A 26140-nucleotide genomic window follows, 5' to 3' on the forward strand; every position below is an offset into this window, starting at 1 on the left:
GACACATGAAAAAATGCTCAAAGTCAATAATTATCAAAGTCAATAATCGAACCAGGAGGTCATGGTTTGATCAGATCATGACTTAAACATCTAAAAATAAACAAAATATTTAGGTTATATGTAGTGCTTGGGTAAAGGAGAATTAAGTTTATCCTAACAAATTAAATACCAGTTTTCCCTAGCCAATGACAGGCAATTAATTTATCTAGAGATATTTAAATACTATCCTTTTTTTAAAAAATTAGCAAAATAGGGTTATGATCAATAGATTTATGGCACTATTAGTATTTTTTACAAAAGAAAGGAAAATACTCCTTTGGGAGACGTTCTCTCTGAAGAGTAATTTCAAGTGCCATATGTAAATGAGGATTTTTATTGAAACAGTAATCAAAATAAAAACTCCCAGCAAACAAGAGACCTGGCCTAAATGGCTTCACAGGGGAGTTTTAACAAACATTCAAAGAAGAAATAACACCTATCCTCCTCAAACTATTCTAAAAAAATCCAAGAAAAGGGAAGACTTCTAGGTTCTTTTTATGAGGCCGAGATTATCCTAATTCCAAAACCAGAAGAGACACTACAAAGGAAGAAAATTATAGGCCAATATCTCTGATGATCATAGATGCTAAAATCCTCAACAAAATATTATCAAACTGGATTCAGCAATACATTAAAAAGATAATATATTATGATCAAGTGGGATTTATTCTGGGGATTCAAGGTTGGTACAATATTCTTAAATCAATAAATGTGATACATCACATAAACAGATTGAAAGACAAAAACCATGTGATCATATCGATAGATGCAGAAAAAGCATTTCATAAAATCTAGCACCCATTTTTGATAAAAACTTTCAGCAAAGTGGGAATAAAGGGATCATACTTCAACACAATAAAGGCCATATGACAAACCTACAGCCAACATCATAATCAACGGGAAAAAACTAAAAGCATTTCCCTTAAGATGAGCAACAAGACAGGAATGTCTGTTTTCACCACTCTAATTCAACATAGTACTACAAGTCCTAGCCACAGCAATCAGACGAGAAGAAGAAATAAAAGGCATACAAATTGGAAAGGAGGTAATAAAACTGTCATTGTTCGCAGATGACATTAACATTGCACATAGCAAACCCTGAAGACTCCACCAAGAACCTACTAAATATAATAAATGAACTCTGCAAAATAGCAGGAATCAAAATTAATATTAAAAAATTGGTGGCGTTTTTATAAACCAATAATGAACTATCAGAAAGAGAAACTAAGAAAAACAACAAAAATAAGGTACTTGGGAATAAATTTAACCAAGGAGGTAAAAGACCTGTACTTGGAAAACAACAGGACATTAAAGAAAGAAATTGAGGAAGATACAAATAAATGGAAGCATAGTTCGTGTTCATGGATGAAAGAACTAACATCATTAAAATGTCCATACTACCCAAAGCAATCTATACATTCAACACAATTCCTATTAAAATACCAATGGCATGTTTCACAGATCTAGAACAAATATTCCAAAAATGTATATGAAACCAAAAGAGACCTAGAATAGCCTCAGTAATCTTGAGAAAGAATAAAGTTGGAGGTAACACAATACCTGATATCAAACTATACTACAAGGCCATTGTAATAATAATTTAAAAAGCCTGGTACTGGCATAAGAACAGGCATATAGATCAATAGAAAAGAAGAGAGCCCAGAAATAAACCCATACCTTTGTGGTCAATTAATATTTGACAAAAGAAGGCAAGAACAAACAATGGTAAACACAGTTTTTTCAATAAATGGTGTTGGGAAAATTGGACAGGGACATAGAAAAAAATGAAACAAGATCACCAACTTACACCATACATAAGAATAAACTCAAAATGGATAAAAGACTTAGATGTAAGTCACAAACCATAAAAATCTTAGAAGAACACATAGCCAGTAAAACTCAGACATCTCTCATAGCAATATTTTTGCTGATATATCTTCTAGGGGATGGGAAACTAAGGAGAAAATAAACAAATGGGACTACATCAAAAGCTTCTGCACAGCAAAAGAAACCATCAACAAAATGAAAACAGAACCCACTATATGGGAGAACATATTTGCCAATGATACATCTGGTCAGAGGTTAATTTCCAAAATATATAAAGAACTTATACAGCTCAACAACAGGAAGACAAACAATCCTATTTTAAAAACGGGCAAAGGACTGGAATAGACACTTCTCCAAAGAGGACATAGCCAACAGACACATGAAAAAATGCTCAAAGTCAATAATTATCAGAAAGATGCAAATTAAAACCACAATGAGGTATCACTTCACACCTGTCAGAATGGCTATCATCAACACATCAACAAACAACAAGTGCTGGAGCGGATGTGGAGAAAAGGAAACCCTTGTGTACTGTTTGTGGGAATGCAGACTGGTGCAGTGACTGTGGAAAACAGTAGGAATTTCTTCAAAAGATTTAAAATGGAAGTGCCTTTTGACCCAGTGATTCCATTTCTGGGAATATATCCTTAGAATCCCAAAACACCAATTCAAAAATATATATGTACCCCTATATTTATTGCAGTGTTACTTATAATAGCCAAGACCTGGAAATAGCCTAAGTGCCCTCAGTAGATGAGTGGATAAAAAAGCTATGATACATTTACACAATGGAATACTATGCTGCATGGATGAACCTGGAGAATATTATACTAAGTGAAATAAGCCAGTAGAGAAAGACAAATACCATATGATCTCACATGGAACAGACTGACAACTGTCAGAGGGTGGGGTAGGGAAGACTGGATGAAAGAAGGTGAAGGGATTAGCCAAAGAACATATATGCATAACCCATAGACACAGACAACAGTGCAGTGATGGCCAGAGGGAAGGGGTGTGTGGGATAGGTGGAGGTAGGCATGGTAGGGGAAATGGGGAATCAGTATATCAACAAAAAAAAGGAAGTTAAAAAAAAATAGCCCAAGCAGTGTGTCTCAGTGGTTGAGCATCGACCTATGAACCAGAAGGTCATGGTTCGATTCTGCATCAGGGCACATGCCCGGGTTGCAGGCTTGATCGCCAGTAGTGGGTGTGCAGGAGGCAGCTGATCAATGATTCTCTCCCATCATTGATGTTTCTCTCTCTCCCTTCCTCTCTGATATCAATAATATATATATATATATTTACAAAAACATATATTAAAAAAAACCAGTTTTAAGTATTTTAGATAGCAGCTAGAGATTTCATAAAAGTATTTATAAGTCAAACACTTAAAATATTCTCCTATTAAGGCTAAGTCCATTATCATATTGTTAGACTGGCAATACATGGTAGATACTTACCTTATCTGAAAGATTATACCAGCCATAATTAAATGGACTTTCTAATGTATCCTGAGATAGGGTGATCACCACCAAATTATAACATGCTCTTGAGGAATACAGAAGAATGACTACAGAGCTTACGACAACAGTCTGGCACAGAGACATACCCTAAAAGAAATAAAAATCATCATCACAATACTCTGCACATTTGTCATGACAAGGTACTCATCCACTTGCTCAGCTTAATCACTTCTTGCAATGCACTCCTAGAAAACACTGAATGAACACCTGTTGAAACAACTATTATTTGCTTTACAATTCCTATTCTTAGAACCACATGTGTTTAATCTACCCTGTTAATACAAATAAGCTCTTTGCCAGCTTGTCCAATGGCACATGGAGAAAGATTTGTTCTGCTAGTTACCTCACTCCCTTAAGTAATAATGATTAAGTAGTAGGCAAAAGATCTGAGCTATGATTGACATTAATCAGAGAGGTAGTTAATCATAATGAGAAAAGAATGGGAAATATAAGCATTAATTCATTTGATACACTTAATTTCCAATAAGATACAAACTCAGAATATAAATACAGCTCCTATGCTATTTGCTTCATTCTATTAGATTATATTAGTTGAGTTAATCCCCACTGATACCGTTATGTTGAAGATAAAATGATGTAGGCACTAAAAAATATACTTTACAATCCATAATACTAAAACTGTTCACTGATTCCTCAAATATAGAAGGCCCTTATAACTTAGTGGTTCTCAAATGGAGTGTGCATATTGAAAGGGGTGTGGTATCCACCATTGAAGGATTCGTCAGCAGGAGTTTGTATTTCAATACAGTAGGTTTATTTTGTAATCCTATTTATCTTATGCATTAAAAATATTATTCTGAAAAGTGACACAATTGCCAAAGAGATCCACTGCAGAAAACAACAACACCTAATATATTGTTTTGATTGTCACAATGATTAAGGGGCAATGATGGCATTTAGCGCCGAAGGACCATGGATGCTACATGACTTGAAATTTGTAGGAAAGTTCTCCACATTAGAGAATTCTTCTCTGACTTTCATACTTTCCAATGTCCTTCTCGACATTCATGAAGATGAAAAGCCTGTTTATAATGATCTAACCCCAAACCGAATTCTGTTATACATATAAACAAAGTTTATGTTTGTATAATTTAAATAGATGCCAACATTTCAAGAAACACATATATCATGTAAATTAAGGGAAATTTGTGTTTTGTTCAGAACTTTGTCAAAAATGGTCAAATATTTCAGAAAATTATGAAACTGCAGCAGTACTGTTTGTGTTACATAAGACACCAATGCAACACACCTGTAACAGTCTGCATTTGTAGTGGTCCATGCTCAGTTACTATGCATAGATATAAGCATCTGAGTACTTACTACACTATGCCCCCAAATTTTCATATTGAAATATTTGTTAATTACTTATATTTCCTCTTTCTATTACAATTATGGTAATTACATTGAATTTTTGAAGTTATGTGTGTAGGTAGGTTAAACAATCTTAATTTCAGGATAGAAACAGGATATTAAAAATGTGATTAGAGCTCTGGGTGGTTTGGCTCAATGGATAGAGCGTTGACCTGGGGACTGAAGGGTCCCGGGTTCGATTCTAGCCAAGGGCACATGCATGAAGGAGGCAGCAGATCAATGATTCTCTCTCATCATTGATGTTTCTATCTCTCTCTCTCTCCCTTCCTCTCTGAAATCAATAAAAACATTTTTTAAAAATGTGATTAGAAGATTTGGTAGGATTGCACTGGGTTTGGTAGGATTGAGAACCATTATTATAAATGACTTCCTTATAAGAACATTACATTTTAGAGGTATATAAGAAGAAAGAGAACTAAAAGATGAAAGATATCTTAAAAGATGTTGGGATAGTAACTGAGTACCTTCTCTAAGCTAACCCACTACCATACCAAAAAGTATGTGTGAAAAGAAATAAAACCCTAGCCATATTATATTTTTTAAAAATAAACGCTAAAATTTTTTGCAATGTACATTCTATTTTTGTGAATCCCCAAAAAAAGTTGTAATAAAAGAGCTAAGCTAAAACCAATCCAGATCTAAATTTTAAAGTACTATATTATTAAAGAAAAGTTAGGTAGCAAGAAAAGTTAGAATGTTCTAAGCATTACCATTCTTAAAATAACCATAAATACATTTACATAGTCAGTGCTTTAAGAAATAGAAAGACATCTTATAATATGGAGAGAGTCTGCTTATACATGTAAATGCTATAAATTTTTTTTAAAAAAGATTGTGAGAAAGAGCAAAGAATCAGTAATACCAAAGCAATTAATAAAGAAAATTGCAGCCAAATTACATACATATAACAATGAAAGCAGCTTACTGATTTAGAAAACAAAGTAAGATTCTTCCTGCAAAATACAGAATTACAAAACAAAAAATAAGGACCACATGGAAAGTGTTGTAAAAAGTTAAAGAAAACCTTCCTAAATGAACAGTCATAACAAACAATTCTATTCAGGAGCAATCCTGAAAAAATAATTCTCCCTTCTTCCATCTCTAACATTTATACATTTTTTTAAAAAATTCCATACTTGACAAATAAAGAAGAGTTATACCTCACTCTAGTGCACATACCATTAACAGTTCAGTATGCATATCATTAACTAGAGTTCAATATTTGTTTACGGGTGTCTTTAAAATACGGAATAGACAGAAACCTCAACTGACCATTTGAGTTTTGACAAATGTGTGCACCTGTATAACCCAAATCTCTACCAAAATAGAGAACATTACATTTCACAAAGTTTCCATATACCCCTCCCCCCAACTATTTTGTTTTTACCATAAAATAGTTTTGCCTACTGTAGAACTTCTTATAACTGAACTTATAAAATATGAACTATTTGATAGGTTTCATTCATTTAGCATAACATTTTGAAATTCATCCATGTTGTTGTTGGATGTATCAGTAGTTAGGTCTTTGTATTGCTGAGGTGGATAGTTAGGTCTTTGTACCAGTACTGCTGGTTTGCTCAAGAGTTTCATAGCGTTAGCACTGCAAGTCCCACATCCCAGAAAACTTCTCAGTCTGGGGCAAACCAGCACAGCTAGTTCCACTAATTCCATTGTATAATTATGTGAGTTTGTTTATATGACAGTTAATTTATTCATTTTTATGTTGATGGACAATTTCTATGAACATTCTTATACAAATCTTTTTGTGGACATATGCTTTCACTAAAAAAAAAAAAATACATAAGAGTGAAATTGCTGGGTCATATGGTAGGTGTAAATTCAGCTGTATAAGAAACTACCAGATCTTTCCCCAAATGGATGTCTAATTTAACACTTCCAACAAAGTATTAGAGTTCCAGTTGCTCCACACCTTAGCATTTGGGGTTGTCAATCTTTTTATTTTTAGCCATGCTGGTGGATGTGTAGTATATCATTTTGATTTTAATCTGCATTTCCTCGATGACTAATGATATTGTGCTTATTGACCATTTTTCTATATTCTTTGTGAAGAACGTTTTCATAGCTTCCACCACTTCTAAATTGTTTATTTATTTATTTATTGTTGAGTTGTATTTTGAAATTTTCCTTGTAACTCACATGGAAACACAACAAGAATGGGTACTGTGGTTTTAAAAGAATTTTTTCCAAAAACTTTTAAAAATCTTAATTTGATATTGAACTATTTTACATATTAATCGTCCTTTAGTCTAAAAGAAAAATTTTTCATATTTAAGAATTTATTATTACTTAGGAATATGGAGTTATTGTTTAGTGGATACAGAGTTTCAGTATGGGATGATGAAAATGTTCTGGAGATGGACAGTTGTGATGGTTGCACAACAACGTGAATGTACTTAATGCCACTGAACTGAACACTTAAAATAGTTAAAGTGGTAAATTTTATGTTTTGTATATTTTAGCACAATAAAAGTATATCTTTCTCAACACACAGGATCCCTGTTTACTTCTAAGATGCTGAGAAAGATGAAAGTATTAGAATTCTCTGACTCAACAAAGAATCTCCCTCAAAGGAACTGGGTGAAATTGTTTTCTTGTTTTCTCAAATAAAATGTCATAAAAACTATTTTTGGTCTTGTCTGGATAGCTCAGTTGGTTAGAGATTCATCCTGTTCTTGAGGGTTTGATTCCCTGTCAGGGCACATACTTAGGTTGAGGTTCAATCCCCCGTCAAGCAGTGTGTAGGAGGCAACCAATTGATGTTTCTTTCTCATATAGATGTTTATCTCTCTCTCTCTCTCTCTCTCTCTCTCTCTCTCTCTCTCTCTCTCTCAATGAGTGAAAGCATATCCTCAAGTGAGGATTAAAAAACAAACAATCTTTCAATAGATTTTATAAATGTAAATAATTTGCCTTATTGTGTCTTCTGCAACAAAACATTTTTGAGTAGCATTATAGTCCAAGCATTATTTGAAACTAATTATTCAGAATGGAAAGCAAAAGGAATTGAAATTTTAAATGCAGGTGTGCTGATAACTTTAAATACCAAAAACTATTTTTATAACTTTCCATGGTGGAAATTAAAAAGCCATTCAAGCATTTCACAGGCTATTATTATACTGCATTGACTGGTAAAGTACCCATAATAGCTGAGAGACCAGGAAAGCCTTATGTGGTTGACACTGCTGAACAAATGCCTGCTAGATGTAAAGTCCATAAAAGAAATTATGGCATTGCCAATTTCCAATAATACAGACATTTACTGATTTAAACATTTAACTGAAAACATAAATGAATCTGATGTAGCAGTACTAATTTTGTTTGTATTCACCTGGTGTCAGTACCAACTAATCATTCAAGAAGATATTCTTTTATGTGAATGCCTGAGAAATACAAGCGGTATATTCAAGGTTTTGAAAATTCCTCTGCTCATTTATCCTGGGCCAACTGTGTTAATATTTTCACTAATGGTACAAAAGCAATGGTGGGTAAAAGTTCTGGACCTAAGCACAAATCAGTTCTAATAATGTATATACAGGTAGATATAAAACCATATTGTATTGTATTCCTCACTACTATGCATTTCCAGTTAGAAAAGAAAGTCAGTTTCATTTTAGAATATACTTGATGTGAAAATATATTTTTAAAGTAAGTTTTCGTTTAATTATATAGTGTCCCCAAAATGTACACATATACACTGAATAATTATAAAGGCAGTATTTATTAAAATGCATTTCATTTTAATTTAACAGCTATTAGCTATTAAAGTGTGTATACTTTTTGGGGGACACCATATATATAGGAAGGGGGGGAGAGAGAGAGGGAGAGAGGGAGAGGGAGAGAGAGAGAGGGAGAGAGAGAGAGAGAGAGAGAGAGAGAGAGAGAGAGAGAGAGAGAGAGAGAGATCAGTTGCCTTCCATGTGTGCCGGGCCATGGATCGAACCTGCAACCTGGGAATGTGCTGACCAGGAATTAAACCCACCACTTTTCTGGTGTACAGGATGACGCTCCAACCAGCTGAGCCACACCAGCTAGGGTGATGTAAAAATATTTATTGCCCTAGTCGGTTTGGCTCAGTGGATAGAGTGTCAGCTTGCAGACTGAAGGGTCCCGGGTTTGATTCCAGTCAAGGGCACATGCCTGGGTTGCGGGTGCATACAGGAGGCAGCCAATCAATGGTTCTCTCTTATCATTGATGTTTCTATCTCTCTCTCCCTCTCCCTTCCTCTCGGAAATCAATAAAAATATCTTTAAAAATATTAAATATCGACCCTAGAGTGTGTTTATTTAATACTCCGTGATGAGATGAAATGTGCACTTAAAACAATTCTGCTACATATTGAAGTAAACCGGAAGAAAAGCACTTAGATGGTTGACTTACAAGCTGAACTAGCCACTGTTTTTCCTGGAAGGATTTTCTTCATATATTTCCAACCTAAACAACATATCACAACAGATTGAGCACAAGCGACATGAAAATCCAGCTGTCTTCTATTGCCAGACATTTAAGGGATTTGCAAATGTAAAACGTCCATCTTCTCACTAGTTTATTTTTGCTTTGGAAAAGAATTATTTTTCATAAAAACACGTTGTTCATGTTAGCATATAATGGATTTATTATTGGTATCCTAAATTAACAAATAAATATTTCTAGAATTTCTCAAATTTTAGTTCTAATGATGTATATACAGGCAGATTCAATCTGTGTAAACAAAAGCTCTTTGGGTCCTCAGTAATTCTCAGTAGTGTACTGTGGTCTTGTGGCCAAAAAGTTTGAGAATCACTGCTCTAGGGATTATAATATATATTCTAAACTTTTCAGTATAAGTAAGAGTAAATATTATGCCACTTGATATAAAAGAACTTTGCAACCATATAGGTCCATTTAGCCCCATCCTTTATATTATAGTTGTTAAATATTATAGAGAATTATATGTCATATACATATGTATGCCTCACATTGTTATAATTTTTGCTTTGTACAGTTATATGTTAAATAAATTAAGAAATTATATTTACCCACATATCAACTATTTCTTGTGTTCTTCATTCCTTCCCGAAGAGCTGAAATTCAAGCTGCTTTTACTTCCCTCCCATCTGTAGAATTTTCTGAGCATTTCTTGTAGTACAGGTCTGATGGTAACCAGCCCTCTTAGTTTTCTTTTATCAGAAGACATTATTTCTTCATCATTCTTTAAGAATATTTTCACTGAATATAGATTTCAGAGTTGACATTTTTCTTTCAGCATTTTAAAGATTTGTTTCCATGTCTTCTGGCCTCCATTATTTCTGATGAGAAATGAGTGATCATTTGAGTCAATGTTTCCTTATGTATGGGTCATTTTTTTTTGCTCTCAAGATTTTCTTTTCTTTTTGGTTTTAAGCACTTTGACTATCCAGGACCTAGGAGAGATTATCTTTATATTTATCCTGATTGGGGTTGTTGAGCTACATGAAAATGTACATTTCTGTCTTTCATCAAAACTGGAAAATTTAGGTCATTATTCTTCAAATATTTTTTCCAACCTCACTTTACCCCTCCTTTTCTTTGGGTATTACAATTATACATGAGTAGGCCCTGAGACTCTGTTCATTATATTATCTTCTTCCCCCCACACCCTTCTCTGTTCAGATTGAATGATTTCTGCTGAGTTAAGTTCACTGACTCTTCTTTTATCTCCAATCTGCTGTTAAGCCCAAGTAGTGATTTTTCATTTTAAATAGTGTATTTTTAATTCTAGAATTTGTGTTTTTTCAGTTTCCCTATCTCTTGAGATGTCCTATTTATTCATTTATCCAAGTATATTTTCCTTTACAGCCTTGAGCATATTATAAAACCTTTATCTGATATATCTAACATCTAGGTTATCTGGGCAAGATTGTTTCCAATAATTGCTTTTGAGTTTTGCTTTTTGTTCTTGTATATGAATTAATTTTTTTTTGTTTCTTCAGATATCTAATAACATTGGACTATGTTCTGGACATTGTGAGTGACATGTTTTAGAAACATGGGTTCAGTTCTCTTTCTTAGAAAAGTATTGAGTATTGATTTTCCTCTCTCTCTCTTTTCGGCAAACAACTTGGCTAGACAAATCCCAGACTGTCTCCCAAGCATGGATAGCAGCTGAAATATCAGTTTAATTTCTTTATCCTTAACTGTGCTGCTTGGAGTCTGTCCTGCACATGTGGAGTTCAGGTATCAGGTAAAAATTTGGCATAGTTTATAATCAGAATTTGGGGTTTCCTCTGTCTGGCTGTCTTCTTCCTGAGATTCCCCACTCACTTTCCATCTGTGGTAGTTACTTGAATTTTGTCTTCTGAATTCTTCAAGCAAGTAAAACAGTAGGTGGCTCTTCTGTTTTGGCTGCCCCATGGATGGGACCTTCCCTCAGCCTAGAAGCTGTAAAAAACAGGAAATTCACTCAGTGTCATCTCCTTCTTCTAAGTGGTTGCTCTCCAGTGCCTTCAGTGCTGTTATATTTTGTCCAGAATTTATGCTATCTGTGGAAGGTTGGTCCGATAGAAGCTACACAGTCATTATTAGAAGCAGATCCCGGCACATATTTTCTGAAGCCATGTCACAAATGTTATTTCTATTTTGAAATTAAAATGCCAAACTAAGTATCAAAATAAGAAAACAAAGTACTAGTCTCAATTAGTAAATTTAAAAATATAGTTTGACAATTATATGGCCTACACAGTTTAAAAAATAGTTTCATGCTGCTAAAACACAATGACATTTGCACTCTGGCTCCTAGGGTCCTATCATTACGGAGTAGATGGCCATTACTGAATGAACCTTCTGGACATGGAAAAACAAAAAAAAATTCTGCCCAGCTGGTGGGGTTCGGTGGCTGAGCACTGACCTATGAACCAGGAGGTTTGATTCTTAGTCGGGGCACATGCCCAGGTTGCAGGCTTGATCTCCAGTGGGTCATGCACGAGGCAGCTGATCAATGATTCTCTCTCATCATTGATGTTTCTATCTTTCTCACCCCTTCCCTTCCTCTCTGAAACCAATATATATATATATATTTTTTTTAAGGAAAAGAAAGAAAAAAGAAATTGAAAATGCCAAGTGGTCTAATAAAAGGGTCTCCAGTGGTTCTCAACCTGTGGGTCGCGACCCCTGAAAATACATCCTGCATATCAGATATTTACATTACGATTCATAACAGTAGCAAAATTACAGTTATGAAGTAGCAACAAAAATAATTTTATGGTTGGGGGTCACCACAACATGAGGAACTGTATTAAAGGGTCGCGGCATTAGGAAGGTTGAAAACCACTGGTAGAGTATAAGGGGAAAGCTACTTGAACTTAGGTCATTATTCTTCAGATAAAAGTTACAAACCCAGGTGTAAAGGATTTTTCAAATAGGACCAGCAACAGAATAGGAAATAAGGCTTGGGGTATAAGAACTGGAGTAACACAGGCAACAAACTAAAGAAGTGCCACAGTTCAAGATGGATAAAGTAAATCTCAGTAACTCAAGAAAGAACACAATATTAGAAAAGTGGCAATCATACTTACTTCGCCACCACCATCCTCCCCAAATTCTGGTTAAGACATATTTCAGGATGGTGAAATAAAAGCATTAATAGTATTTTATCTTGTTTCTTAAATTATGGCCTATGTTACTATAAACAATTGCTTTAGTCTTACGGGATCTGCTGGTCTGCGTGAAAGATCAGAAATATAATTTAGTGGAATATTACTGTATCTCTGCAAGATGCTGTTGCTGCCTTTCATCTCAACAGATTAATTAATATGGATCAAGGGTTGAGTGAACGTAGGGCAGAAAGGTTTCTGTAGTAATTAAAACTGTTAGGAATTCAGGAGAAAGAGGGAGAGAACGCGTTATTTGCAAATGGCTGGCTGGGCTGGGAGACAAGCTGATTTTGAGCATCACACAATAATTACTTTACATTCTTATCCAGATATAAAATTGTACATGTCCCTGATCAGAGATATAAGCCTAAAAGCTTAATTTTTATCCCCACCTGTTTTGAGTGGTCTTTCATACAGATTCCCAATTTGCCATTATAAGAAACTAGAGGCCCAGTGCACAAATTTGTGCACGGGTGGGGTCCCTCGACCAGGCCGGTGATTGAGGCCTATCAGGGGGCCAACCGGCTGGAGGGAAGGAACCCTGGGAGGTTGGCTGGCTGGACCCCAATTGGAGCCTATTGGGGGGATCGGCCAGCAGGAGGGAGGGACCTGGACATTGGCCAGTCCGTTGGGAGGGCCAGCCCACTGAGGACAGGGGGGAGGGGGGGAAAGGGGCGTGGGAGGTTGGCCAGCCTGCAAAGGGGAGGGGCTATGGGAGGTTGGCCGGCCACCCGAGGTTGGCTGTGGGAGTGCACTGACCACCAGGGGGCAGCTCCTGCATTGAACATCTGCCCCCTGGTGGTCAGTGTGCATCATAGCAACTGGTCAACTGGTCTTTCTGGTCAAACAGTTGCTTAGGCTTTCATATATATAGACTAAGGGCCCGAAGCACAAAATTTGTGTGTGGGGGTGTCCCTCAGCCCAGCCTGCACCCTCTCACAATCTGGGACCCCTCACTGCTAAATGCCCACCTGCTTGCTCCTTATTGCCCACCTGCTCGCTCACCACTTGCCTCACCGCTCCTTACCACCCGCCTGCTTGCTCCTTACTACTTAGTTTGCCGCTCCTTAGCGCTGCCGCGGAGGTGGGAGAGGCTCCCGCCACTGCCACTGCACTGGCCAGCCATGAGCCCGGCTTCTGGCTGAGTGGTGCTCCTGCTGTGGGAACACACTGACCACCAGAGGGCAGCTCCTGCATTGAGCATCTGCCCCCTCGTGGTCAGTGAGCATCAGAGCAACCAGTCATTCTGGTCGTTCTGCCATAATGGTTGCTGGGCTTTTATTATATAGACTAGAGGCCCGGTGCACGAAATTCGTGCACAGGTAGGGTCCCTAGGCCTAGCTGGCAAGCAGGGCTGATTGGGGCCTTCCAGCTGCCAGCCGGGGCTTTCCTTCCATGTCGCCCCCTAGTTGTCAGCACATGTCATAGCGAGCGGTTGAACTCCCGAGGGGACAATTTGCATATTAGTCTTTTATTATATAGGATAAGCATCTACCATCAGTGTAAACCTTTTGTGCTGATAAATTACTTTTCCATTAAAAAATAGATGTCTTGCTCTAGCCGGCTTGGCTCAGTGGATAGAGCATCAGCCTGCACTGGGTCCCAGGTTCGATTCTGGCCAAGGGCACATGCCTGGGTTGTGGGCTCGATCCCCAGTAGGGGGTGTGCAGGAGGCAGCCGATCAATGATTCTCTCTCATCATTGATGTTTCTATCTCTCTCTCCTTCTCCCTTCCTCTCTGAAATCAATAAAGAAATATTTTTTAAAAAAATAGATGTCTTGGGAGGGGGCAGGAATAGTGCTAATTAAAAAAAGATGTCTTCTATCTATATATATATATAAAAGCATAATGTGCAAATTGACCAGATGGCAGAACGATTGGTTGGCTATGACGCACACTGACCACCAGAGGGGCAGATGCTCAACGCAGGAACTGCTCCTAGCCTGCAGGCCCCTATCACCTGATCAGGGCCTGCTAGGCAACCTCTCGGTCCCTCCCCCCAGCGGCAGGCTCCGATTGCCCGATGGGGAACTGGGAACCAGGGGTGGGTAGCGGCGGGGGTGAGTGGTAGTGGACTCGGGTGGTGGGGCCAGCTGTCAGAAAAGATCGGCCCTGATTGCAGGCCAGGCCTAGGGACCCTACCCGTGCATGAATTACATGTGCTGGGCCTCTAGTATTCTTATAAATATTCTTATTTTTTTCTGAAATACATATGAATATCAGGATAAATATTTTTTATCAGTATGCATTTTAATGTTAAGTTATATTACAGTTCCAATAAAAAGTAAATAAATTCAAATGTACCAAGAAATCATACAAAGGAATGAAAGAAAACACCAATAAAAAACTAATGGGAGAAAAAGAACAGCTCTAACAAATAATCGTGTGTGTGTGTGTGTATATATATATATTCTATTTGTTTACCCTATAAAGAGTTTGTAAAAAAAACACCCAAACTCTATAATATTTTATCTAAGTTAATGAGACACAGTCGAAATGTTAACAATAGACAAAAAATACTGTCTATTATACCCATGCTAATAAAATGAAGATTATAATAATACAGATTTTAGGACAAAAATACCTATAATTAAAAAGGCCATTATATAAGATCCACAATATTTGTTCCAAAAATTTCTAAGAAAAACTTAGTTAAATATTAGATGAAATGTTATGTGTTGGAGACATCAACCTTTATCACTGTCTGGGTGGAGCACTATGTAAATAAGGTAGAATCAAGTAAAATTAAAATAAAATATTTAAAAGATAAATCCTGGTCTTCAGTGATTCTTAGTCTTTTTTTGGATCACTGTTCCTTTTGAGAATTTGATTATATATATAGAACTTCTCTCCAGATAAATTTTGCCAACAATTTCAGGTATTTAACAACTTCCTGAAGCTACATCACCATCCCCAAGTACACATTAAGATCATATTAGCTAGCCCAGCTGGGTGTGTGTCAACCAGGAACCAAGAGATCACTGGTTTATTCCCAGGTCAGGGCACATGGCTGGGTTGCAGGCTTGATCCCCAGCAGCGGGTGTACAGGTGGCAGCAGATCAATGATTCTCTCTCTCCCTCTCCCTTCCTCTCTGAAATCAATAAAAATATATTTTTAAAAAAGAGATAATAGCTAACATTTATAAGCATTTTCCAAGTGCTAGGCATTATACTAAGCACTTTATATGCATTTTCATTTATTTTTTATAACAATGGTATAAGGTAGATACTACTCTTAACCTCATAACAACCTATGAGATTAATACTATCATTAGTTCCATTTTATAGATCAGGAGAGTGAAGCTACTTCTCTAATGTCATACAGCCAATAAAAAGGAGAGATGGGATTTACATCCTTATCTCTCTGATCCCAGGTTTCCAACTCTTAATCACTATAATACACAGTCTCTCAATAAGGTCTTTACAAATTAATTTAAAAAATTGATATATCTGAAAAAAGATATAAACATATCCAAAAATATATCCAATCCAACTTTGTATTTATATCACCCACACTGCAAAAGAGAATCTGAGTAGTTATAGATACACACACACACACAAAATGAACATAGGAATGTGTGTGTGCAGTAGGGAGTGAGGGAGATGGTGATAAAAAATTGAGAAGGAACTAGAAGTAGAGTCAGAACCAAAAATGGATATCACAAGGTCATCTATGATTGATGAGCCACATAATTGCCACTGACCAACACAGTAACCAGAGAAAGGAAGGATTTAATCAATAATGTTTTACTTGGTACTGAATTGGAGAAAAAGATCTTTTCTGGGGAGCATTGTGTGGACAATATCCTCAGCAATATTATACAATAACTAGAGGCCCAGTGCATGAATTCATGCACGGGGAGGGGGAGGTCCTTCAGCCTGGCCTGTGCCCTCTTGCAATCCGGGACCTCTCAGGGGATGTCTGACTGCCAGTTTAGGCCAGACCTGCAGGGATTGGGCCTAAACCGGCAATCAGACATCCCCTGAGGGATGTAGCGGTGTGCCAAGCGGCAGGCGGCCAGGGAGGAGCCGGGGCTGGGTGCCACGCTGCTTGTGCTCATCCCGGCCTGCTGTGCCTGCCACCACCACTCAGTAGCGCTGCTATGGAGTCAGGAGAGACTCCCGCCAGTGCAGTTGTACTCGCCAGCCATGAGCCCGGCTTCTGGCTGAGTGGCACTCCCACTGTGGGAGTGCACTGACCACCAGGGTGCAGCTCCTGTGTTGAGCGTCTGCCCCCTTGGTGGTCAGTGCACGTCATAGGGACTGGTTGACAGGTCATTCCAGTCATTCAGTCATAACAGTTGCTAAGGCTTTTATATATATAGATGATTTTAAAAAAATATATATTTTATTGATTTTTTTACAGAGAGGAAGGGAGAGAGATAGAGAGTTAGAAACATCGATGAGAGAGAAACATCAATCAGCTGCCTCCTGCACATCCCCCACTGGGGAATTGCCCGCAACCCAGGTACATGCCCTTGACCGGAATCGAACCTGGGACCTTTCAGTCCGCAGGCCGACGCTCTATCCACTGAGCCCAACCGGTCTCGACAAGATGATTTTAAGATAAATATTTTTTACAAGAAATTTCTTACATATTTCTTGATGTATGTTAAAGCATGGTATCAAAGTGTAGGTCGGAAAAGACAACTCTATTCAGGGTACAATGCAGCCTTAGTACAAAACTCTGCAATGATCTGGATTGGGCTGAGGATAAAATGTAGACTAGATAGGGAGGGAAATGGACAGACCATACCTCCATTAGGTAACCTTTTTGGAAATTAAAGTTTTGAATTTAACAATTGAGGGTTTATTTTCTCTAACCAAAACCTGGAGGGCAGAAATCTCTACATTGTTTAGTATACCAGATTCATATGCATGGACAATCAAGCAGAGAGTAAAACTGACAACTTCTTATGGTAGTTAGAGGGCCTGAACAGGACAGATGCCTGAATTTTAGACTTCCCGCCAAAGTGAGTTGAAGGAAGAATTTTATACAGAGATAATATCTAATTTACACTGATGTGTAAAATGTAATGTTTGAAACATGTTTGAAATCTAAACAGCAAATGCTCTTTGTTATTGTTATATAAGAATATAAATAACAATATAACAAGATTAGAGGGAGCTGCCAAAGCAGTACTTGAGAAAACATATTGCTCTAAATACCTTTATTAGTTTACAAAATAATATATTAAATATCTATATCAGAACATAAACATGGTATAAAATAACCTTAAATATGTAAGAAAATAAAAAAATAAAAGAGCAGAAATAAGCTATTCAAATTGACTATAACTTATATTTAAAAAGCAAGTTAGAGTTGCTACTTTGAAAAAGGGAACCAAATCATATAGTTCTGTTCTAGTTGGTAAAATAATAAAGTAAAGATTTAAGAGAATTCAGATAGAGTGGTATTTCTCAATTTTATTTTGGAGATGAAGAAGCATTCCTAAGAAGGGGAAACATTAGAGTTATGCCTTTAAAGTTAGGTAAGATAAGGACAAATAGGTAGAGAGCACTGGGAGGGGAAAAGGCATTCCTGACACACGAAACAACCTAAGGATACAGACAGGAAAGTATACTATGTGACATTTACAAATAAGGTAGGTCAGATTTGCTTGAGACAAATTATGAAAAATCTCATTATTACTGAATATGTAGAAGGAAGGAATAAAATGAGAAAAACAGAAGACTCAAGTCTGAGCTTTAAGGAAATGCTCTTACTGATACCAAGAAACAGTATCAGCGTGAAAAAAGAGATGGCTCATGGCTCAACAGACATTTGTTGATTGAATCAAAGAAATGGCCATTACTGTAATTGTTACAGATGAAAAAAACCAAAACTGAGCTTAGTAATTTTACAAGGAGAACGTGAAAGCAAGATGATGTATTCTTTAAATAAAGAAGTTTATGACCTGACAGTACAATATAATACAAATAATCCAGTATCTTATATTTACCTTTATAGGTATGTATTTGAACATGTCTCTGTAATGTTCCTAGAGAATTCTGAATCCATGCACCTTTTAAATTTAAGAGTTTAAAAAAATAACAAAGTGAATACCATTCATTTGATAGTTAGGGGAAGATGTCTGAAATAATTCTGGAGGAGTTATCAGATGAACTTTTCTTCTCAGACTGGGAATATTACTATATTCAGAGAACTATCTATTTCAAAGCAAGTAAAAACAAACTTAGAAAAAGTTATTTGGTAATCAGAAAAGACCTTTAAAGTCAACCACGTCTATTTATGCTTTATCACTAGACAAGCAAGACATATGAATTATATGGTGATGTTATTATATTAAGTGAGGGTGCTATTGGTACACCAAAAGATTATGTATCATAATAGTAACTATTATTTTTAACACTCAAAAACTGAAACCAGAATTAGCTAAAATACTTAAATTTAGGAACTAACATTTTAGAACATAAGTTGAATAAAGTAATTTTCCATTTAAGATGAATAGGTTTGAAAGTTTAAGTTTAGTCTCTTCTCCCTTCCCCACACCCTTTCTTTCTCTCTTCATAAACAATATTATATACCAGTATATACTAGAGGCCCGGTGCATGAATTCGTGCATGGGTGGGGGCCAGCCGGTGCACCTGATGGGGGCCCATTGGGCTGGGCTGGTAGGGGGGAGGGGCCTCAGTCAATTGGCTAGCCGGCCCTGCCCGGGATCGGGATGTTGGGGGCCAGCTGGGGGGCAAGCCGATTGGGGCCTGGATCAGGCCGGTTGGCTGCCGCAGTGCACATCGTAGCCACTGGTTGTTTCGGACATAATGGTTGTTCCACCATTCCGGTCGCTGGGCTTTTATATATATAGATTTCTATATTTATTCTGCATTTAACTGACATATATTTAAAAAGTCAAATGAAAGTCTCCACTTAAATGTAAAGACAAGTTGACTACCACACATTTAATTATAATACCTGACTTTACTAGGACTATATTAAGGATAACAACAATATGGAAGTCTAAAAATATTTCAGAGAACTATTCTGTTTAGGATACTATCTTGCTTATTTTCTGTGAATAGACAATAATGCCAAATGAGATCATTTACATATATAAACTCACATCCCAATAACCACACATCTATACCCCCATATCCAATGCCACACATACACTGTGATGACTGATTCATGGCTCACCCACAATGTTAATCAACAACAATAGAAACTTCCAGGGTTCTTTGTTAATGGGCTAGCATTTGTTTTTTTGTTTGCTGATCCAAAGTATAAGGGAGAATGAAGGCATTTATAAATTTAGTTACATGATTAACTGTTTCAAATATCATAGGGACTTCATATTATGGGGTGAAATAACATTTTCTAAACCTTAATACAAATAAACACCACTTTACCAGTATGGAATCTTAACACTGCTAACCCAAATGTATGTAGACATAATATGGTAATTAATGGCCACACTGCCACCCCTACACAGTAAATATTAAATTATTACTGTGGCTTTATGTATTAGATTAGTTGTGATACATTAATATACATTTTGGATTATTTCACTTAATTAGCCTCCAGTGCAAAAGATATAAATCACAGAAAATATAACATGCTTAGTATAAGCTTTATAAAAATCATCGGTTAGTGAAGTGCCAAGTTTTGAGTACTTTTTAACTTCTTGTGACCATTCCTTCATGCTCAAAAATGTTCCCAACATTCAGAATTCTTTAAAGAATATATTATCTTCCCATTAAAATATGCTTCATATGATGATAACTTGAAGTTAGATTTTTAAGTGAAAATTTAAGAAATATACTTACCTTTGATTCGAGGTAGACATTTGCTGATGACATTTTTGTAATTTTGCATATATAACTAACTAAAGAGATGGCACAAAGAATAAACAAGCTATCATTAATTAACGCTCGAACAAACACAGTCCATTTCAACTGACTTTCTGGGACATCTCCATGGACTATCATTGCACAAGTCAAGTTCACCACTAAAAAGATAAGGCTTGCCAATATAAAGCCCAAATGCAATAGAATTCTGAAAGAAAAAGAAATGGCTTTATTAGGTATTTATAAAACAAATGAGAAATTAAATGTATTAGTGTGTTACTTTAGGTACAATACTTCCTTCAGTTCAAAATGTTTGTAATTTCATTAAATACAAATTAATAATCACTCAGTTACTTGAGCTATCGATGTTATAAAATTAGTATTTAAAGCATTTTAAAATGGCATTAGATTTTAAAGTATGAATTTAAAAATAATTTCACATGGACTTGAATTCAATTGCCTTTACCAGGAAGAATGTAGGATTATTTTAACACTAATTCAAGCAATCCTGAATTTTTCATTTTTGTAACTACTAAGCATATTTTCATTGATCTTCCCATTCCAAGAATTACCAGGTTTTTATAATTTGCCTGGAAAATTAATAAACTACCTAAATTTAAAGCGATTATTAATATTAATTTTAAGAGGTAAGGGAAATATGTTTTAGACAATATTCAATTTTATGAACTTCTGAATATCCATAGCAAACATTACTTTCAAACATGACTAGAGAACAAAAGGACAGTAGAATTTCAAGCACTTATCAACACCTCCTCTTCTCATAAAGTTGCATATATACTATGCATACAGAGAAACTCTGAAAATGAAATGCTTAAAATCTTGCTCCTAAGAAAAGTTAGACCACCTCATAAAAACTCTTCAGGTGAGGTGTAGCTATCTACATCAAGTAGCTGTAACAGCTATCTGTATGAAAGCAATCCCAGTTCAGATACATTTTATACACTAAAGTAATATGATCCAGAAATTTATTTGGCATACTAATATCTTTTATTTTGGATCTCTTTCAATAGTGGAAGTCATAAATCGTTGTCAGCCTTTGGCTCTAGTTTATGCATGGTAAATTGAAGGTAATGTGTAAAGTAATCTATAACAAGCAATGTTTGTCAAGTGTGCATGCAAAGTACAAAGATTTTAGTTTGAGAAATTTAGATATTAATATTCTCTCAGATTAAATAATAACTACAATAATCAGATAGTTTTAAACCTAAAATAGATCTTGAAATTATTAATATACTCTGGGGATTATAGCACTTTAGGAAACCAAAGCATTGAGATGTTAAATGAGTTGCATAGTTATCAAGTGTCCTGGCTTGAATTTTTGAGGGAAATCAGTATTGAAACATTAGTTATTTCATGCAGCTATACAATACATTCTTTCCCCAAACAGCATAATCTAACTTTAGTGTTTGTGGACCCTATGAAACTACCTCTGACATCTGAAGCAGGAATAGTAGCAGAGCAGCAAAAAAAGGTATTAGGCAACAATACGGCTGAAGAGAAAGTACTGTGGGTTATTCAATTCACTTCCTACGAACTAATCTAATTTGATTTTCTATAAAACTGCTACGGCACCCTTAACCACCATGCCCTTCAACCTTAAGAAGTCCACTGTGAATAAAATTTAAACCTTGCTACTCATGAAACTTACTTGTGTTTGTCAAGTTCAGTGGCACATCTGACTTTACATATAACCTATAAAGAGAGTATAGAAAAAAGTTTTGAAAATGTGTAATAGAAAATTCTTAAATTTGTTTTCATTTTGTATTTCAAAATGATACAACTACAAGTAACAACAGGTAACAAGTAAAATTCAAATGTTAATAGAACTACCATGAAATAAAAATAGGCAGGTTTTCCAAGGCTTAAGACAATACATTAAGAATTTTTTCTTGTAGGCTTAAATTTCTGTGTTTAAAAACATAAACAGAATTAATTCAGTTTAAACATGTATTAAACTTTTATTATGAGGTGGACATTGTGCTCAATGACTTGTCTCTGATACTGAACTTCATTATATTACTTCTGCTTTGCCCTAAAATGGGATTACTTACTATAGCACTATGGCTGAGTGTTCTACAAAGATTATTTCCCCTAAGATGCAGGGAAGCAGTAAGGAAACAAGGGACCAAAAAATTAACACAAGGATAATGAGCAGATACCATATCTAGTATACTTCCTTCCTTCAGAAAGCCTTGCAAACAGCAGATCCTCAAATACTTGGTAAACAAAGTAAAGCAGGTAGGTAAGAAGAATCCTATCTAATAATAAACAAACATGGTAATGGACTGTACCTTTGCTATGCCTCCAATTGGCTAATCAGCGAGATATGCAAATTAACCCAACCAAGAATGGCTGCCGGCAGCCACGCAGCTGAAGCAAGCAGGAGGCTTGCTTGCTCCAGTGATGGAGGAAGCCAAGGTTCCCCGACTGCTGTGGCCCAGCTCTGAGCTCCGAAAGTAACAAACTTTCAATTATAGAAGCTAAACAAACCCCCGATACCTGCTTTCAGCAGGCTGTGGCCACAGAGCTGGAGCGAGCAGGAGCCCGGCTCTTAGCTCCAGTGACGGCAACAAAGTTTCAATTATAGAAGGTAAATAAATCCCAGAATAAAAAAAAAAAAGGAAAAAAGGAGAGGCTGGGAGCTTCAGTCGCCGGCCAGCCTGAAAACGGCCCTCAGTCCCTCACCCAGACTGGCCAGGCACCCCAGCAGGGACTCCCACCCTAAAGGGGGTGTGGCCAGCCTAAAAACAGCCATCAGCCCCTCACCCAGGCTGGCCAGGAACCCCAGTGGGGACCCCCACCCTGAAGGGGGGGTGACCAGCCTGAAAACAGCCATCAGCCCCTCACCCAGGCTGGCCAGGCACCCCAGCGGGACCCCCAGCCTGATCCGGGACACCCTTCAGGGCAAACCAGCCGGCCCCCACCCATGCACCAGGCCTCTATCCTATATAATAAAAGGGTAATATGCAAACTGACCCTAACAACTGAATGACTGGGAATGACTGGTCACTATGACACATACTGACCACCACGGGGCAGACGCTCAATGCAGGAGCTGCCCTCTGGTGGTCAGGGCGCTCCCACATAGGGGAGCTCTGCTCAGCCACAAGCCAGGCTGATGGCTGCCAGTACAGCGGTGATGGTGGGAGCCTCTCCTGCCTCCTCAGCAGCGCTAAGGATGTCCGACTGCAGCTTAGGTCTGCTCCCCGCTGGCAAGTGGACATCCCCCGGGGGGTGCCGGGCTGCCAGACGGATGTCTGATTGCCAGCTTAGGCCCAATCCCCCGGGGAGCAGGCCTAAGCCAGCAGGTGGTCATCCCCTGAGGGGTTCCAGACTGCGAGAGGGCACAGGCCGGGCTGAGGGACCCCCCACCCCGAGTTCACAAATTTTTGTGCACCGGGCCTCTAGTTTGAAATAAACACGGAAAATTTTGAGCATAGTGTGGAAGGTTCCTTACTAGTGAGTTTGTACTTTATTATTTAGGTAATGAAAAAATATTGAAGGTTCTTATGTAGGCACTCTAGAATATGGGATTTCATTAATCTGATATCAATGTAAAGGCTACTACAAAGGAACTACATACTAGAAGTGGGAAGACCATTTATAAAAGAGTATTGAAATAGGGTATAAACTTCAGGACCCTGGAAAGAGAGGAGAAAGTATAAAATATTATAAAGAAAAATAGTGTTAAGTATTTGCTAACTTTCTGATTTCATTCAAAAATAGTTACTAAGTATATACTATGAAATGTTCCATGGATTCACAATACAGTAATTGTATCTGCTCTTAAGGAGCTCAGTATATGGAAGAAGTAGAAAAAACCATCTATTTTGACATCTTGTGCTATGAATGCAAAAGTTGCAATTGCAGTATCTACAAAGGGAGAAATATGAATTCAATCCAGGAAATGGTGAGAGGTAACAGGAAAGGGGAAAGACTATGTAAAGGGTGAAGAAAAAACAGATGGGCAAGGGAGAGAGACCTAAAAAATAGATTAGTCATAGAAAACAGTTGAGCAGTTTAGCCATAAAACAAAGAAAATATAGCCCTTGTTAAATTCTGCAAAAAGTAAAGAATGATTAAAAAAACAGCCATTGATTGGGTTACTAGTATGTCACTGGTACCCTGGAGAGAACTGTTTTCAGTGGAATGACAGAGCAAAAGTGCAAAGAGTTAATAGAAAATAAGACAACAAAGGCAGTGAGTATAAACTATCTACACTAATAAAAGAGAAACATGCAAATTAACCATCACCCTGCCACACCAACAAGCCATGCCCACAAGCCAATCAGGAGCGAATATGCAAATTAACCCAACTAAGATTGTGGCAGCCATGGAGCTGGAGTGAGCAGGAGGCTTCCCTCCCGCCCGCCCTGGCCGGCTCTGAGCTCCTCTCAAGGCTACAAAGTTTCAATTATATAAGGTAAATAAATCCCAGAATAAAAAAAGAAAAAAGGAGAGGCTGGGGGCTTCCGTTGCCGAGGGGCTTGGCCAACCTGACAATGGCCCTCAGCCTCTCACCCAGACTGGCCAGGCACCCCAGTGGGGACCCCCCACCCTAAAGGGGGTGTGGCCAGCCTGCAAACAGCCATCAGCCCCTCACCTGGGCTGGCCAAACCTCCATGGGGTGAGGGTCCCCATTGGGGGGGGCTTGACCAGCCTGCAAACAGCCCTCAGCCCCTCACCCAGGCTGGCCAGGCACCCCAGTGGGGACCCCCACCCTGAAGGGGGTGTGACCAGCCTGAAAACAGCCATCAGCCCCTCACTCAGGCTGGCCAGGCACCCCAGCGGGACCCCCACCCTGATCCGGGACACCCTTCAGGGCAAACCAGCCAGCCCCCACCCATGCACCAGGCCTCTATCCTATATAATAAAAGGGTAATATGCAAACTGACCCTAACAACTGAACGACTGGGAATGACTGGTCACTATGACACACACTGACCACCAGGGGGCAGACACTCAATGCAGGAGCTGTCCCCTGGTGGTCAATGCACTCCCACAGGGTGAGCTCTGCTCAGCCACAAGCCAAGCTGATGGCTGCCAGTACAGTGGTGGTGGTGGGAGCCTCTCCCGCCTCCTCAGCAGCACTAAGGATGTCCGACTGCAGCTTAGGCCTGCTCCCTGCTGGCAAGTGGACATATCCTGAGGGTGGCCAGGCTTTCAGAGGGATGTCTGACTGCCAGCTTGGGCCCGATCCTACAGGGAGCGGGCCTAAGCCAGCAGGTGGACATCCTCTGAGGAGTCCCAGACTGCAAGAGGGCATAGGCTGGGCTGAGGGACCCCCTCGAGTGCACAAATTTTTGTGCACTGGTCCTCTAGTATAAGATATATTTGAAGATAATACACCTGGGAAAATTTGTGTTGTGAGACAATTCTCCATGAATATTGCATGTTTCTGTATGGTCCAGGGCTTTTGAGTGAAGGGGCTTGCATAGCAAACTTCCTTGAAAACTAGAGATAATGTCTACTTTAAGGTCAGAGGGAAGATTTGCTTCCTAACCAGTATAATGGAGATAGAGAATATTTCCCGCTTTGGAGACATTCCAGGGGAGTAGTCTCCTTCTTCCTTCTCGGTGAAAATTTGCTTACATTACAGAGGCAAGATAAGGTGTGCCTGTCTGTCTCTCTTCCTTATTTTGGAGTTCCCTTCCTATAACACACCCTGCTGCATGCACAGGTAACATCTGGCTCTCACTATATTGCCCTATAGTAATTGGGGCTTAGGATGTCTTGCAAGACTGCTTTGGTGTTTTGGTGTGTGTGTGTGTTAATGTTTTTATTGATTCAGAGAGGAAGGGAGAGGGAGGGAGATAGAAACATCAATGATGAGAGAGAACCACTGATTGGCTGCCTCCTGCATGCCCCCCAATGGGGATCAAGCCTGCAACCTGGGCAT

At 38.0% G+C, this 26140-nt stretch overlaps 1 protein-coding gene across 1 annotated transcript in view; it reads right to left on the reverse strand.

Annotated features, from left to right (window-relative positions):
* The window catches only part of GPR137C (G protein-coupled receptor 137C), a 57125-nt gene that overhangs the window by 5284 nt on the left and 25701 nt on the right, over positions 1 to 26140 (reverse strand). Inside the window, 6 exon segments of the mRNA XM_059695929.1 lie at positions 3327 to 3476; positions 11083 to 11156; positions 11159 to 11192; positions 17236 to 17241; positions 20200 to 20428; positions 21890 to 21933. Coding sequence (XP_059551912.1) covers positions 3327 to 3476; positions 11083 to 11156; positions 11159 to 11192; positions 17236 to 17241; positions 20200 to 20428; positions 21890 to 21933 — 537 coding nt within the window.

Source organism: Myotis daubentonii, chromosome 1, assembly GCF_963259705.1.
Source record: "Myotis daubentonii chromosome 1, mMyoDau2.1, whole genome shotgun sequence".
Lineage (NCBI taxonomy): Eukaryota > Metazoa > Chordata > Mammalia > Chiroptera > Vespertilionidae > Myotis > Myotis daubentonii.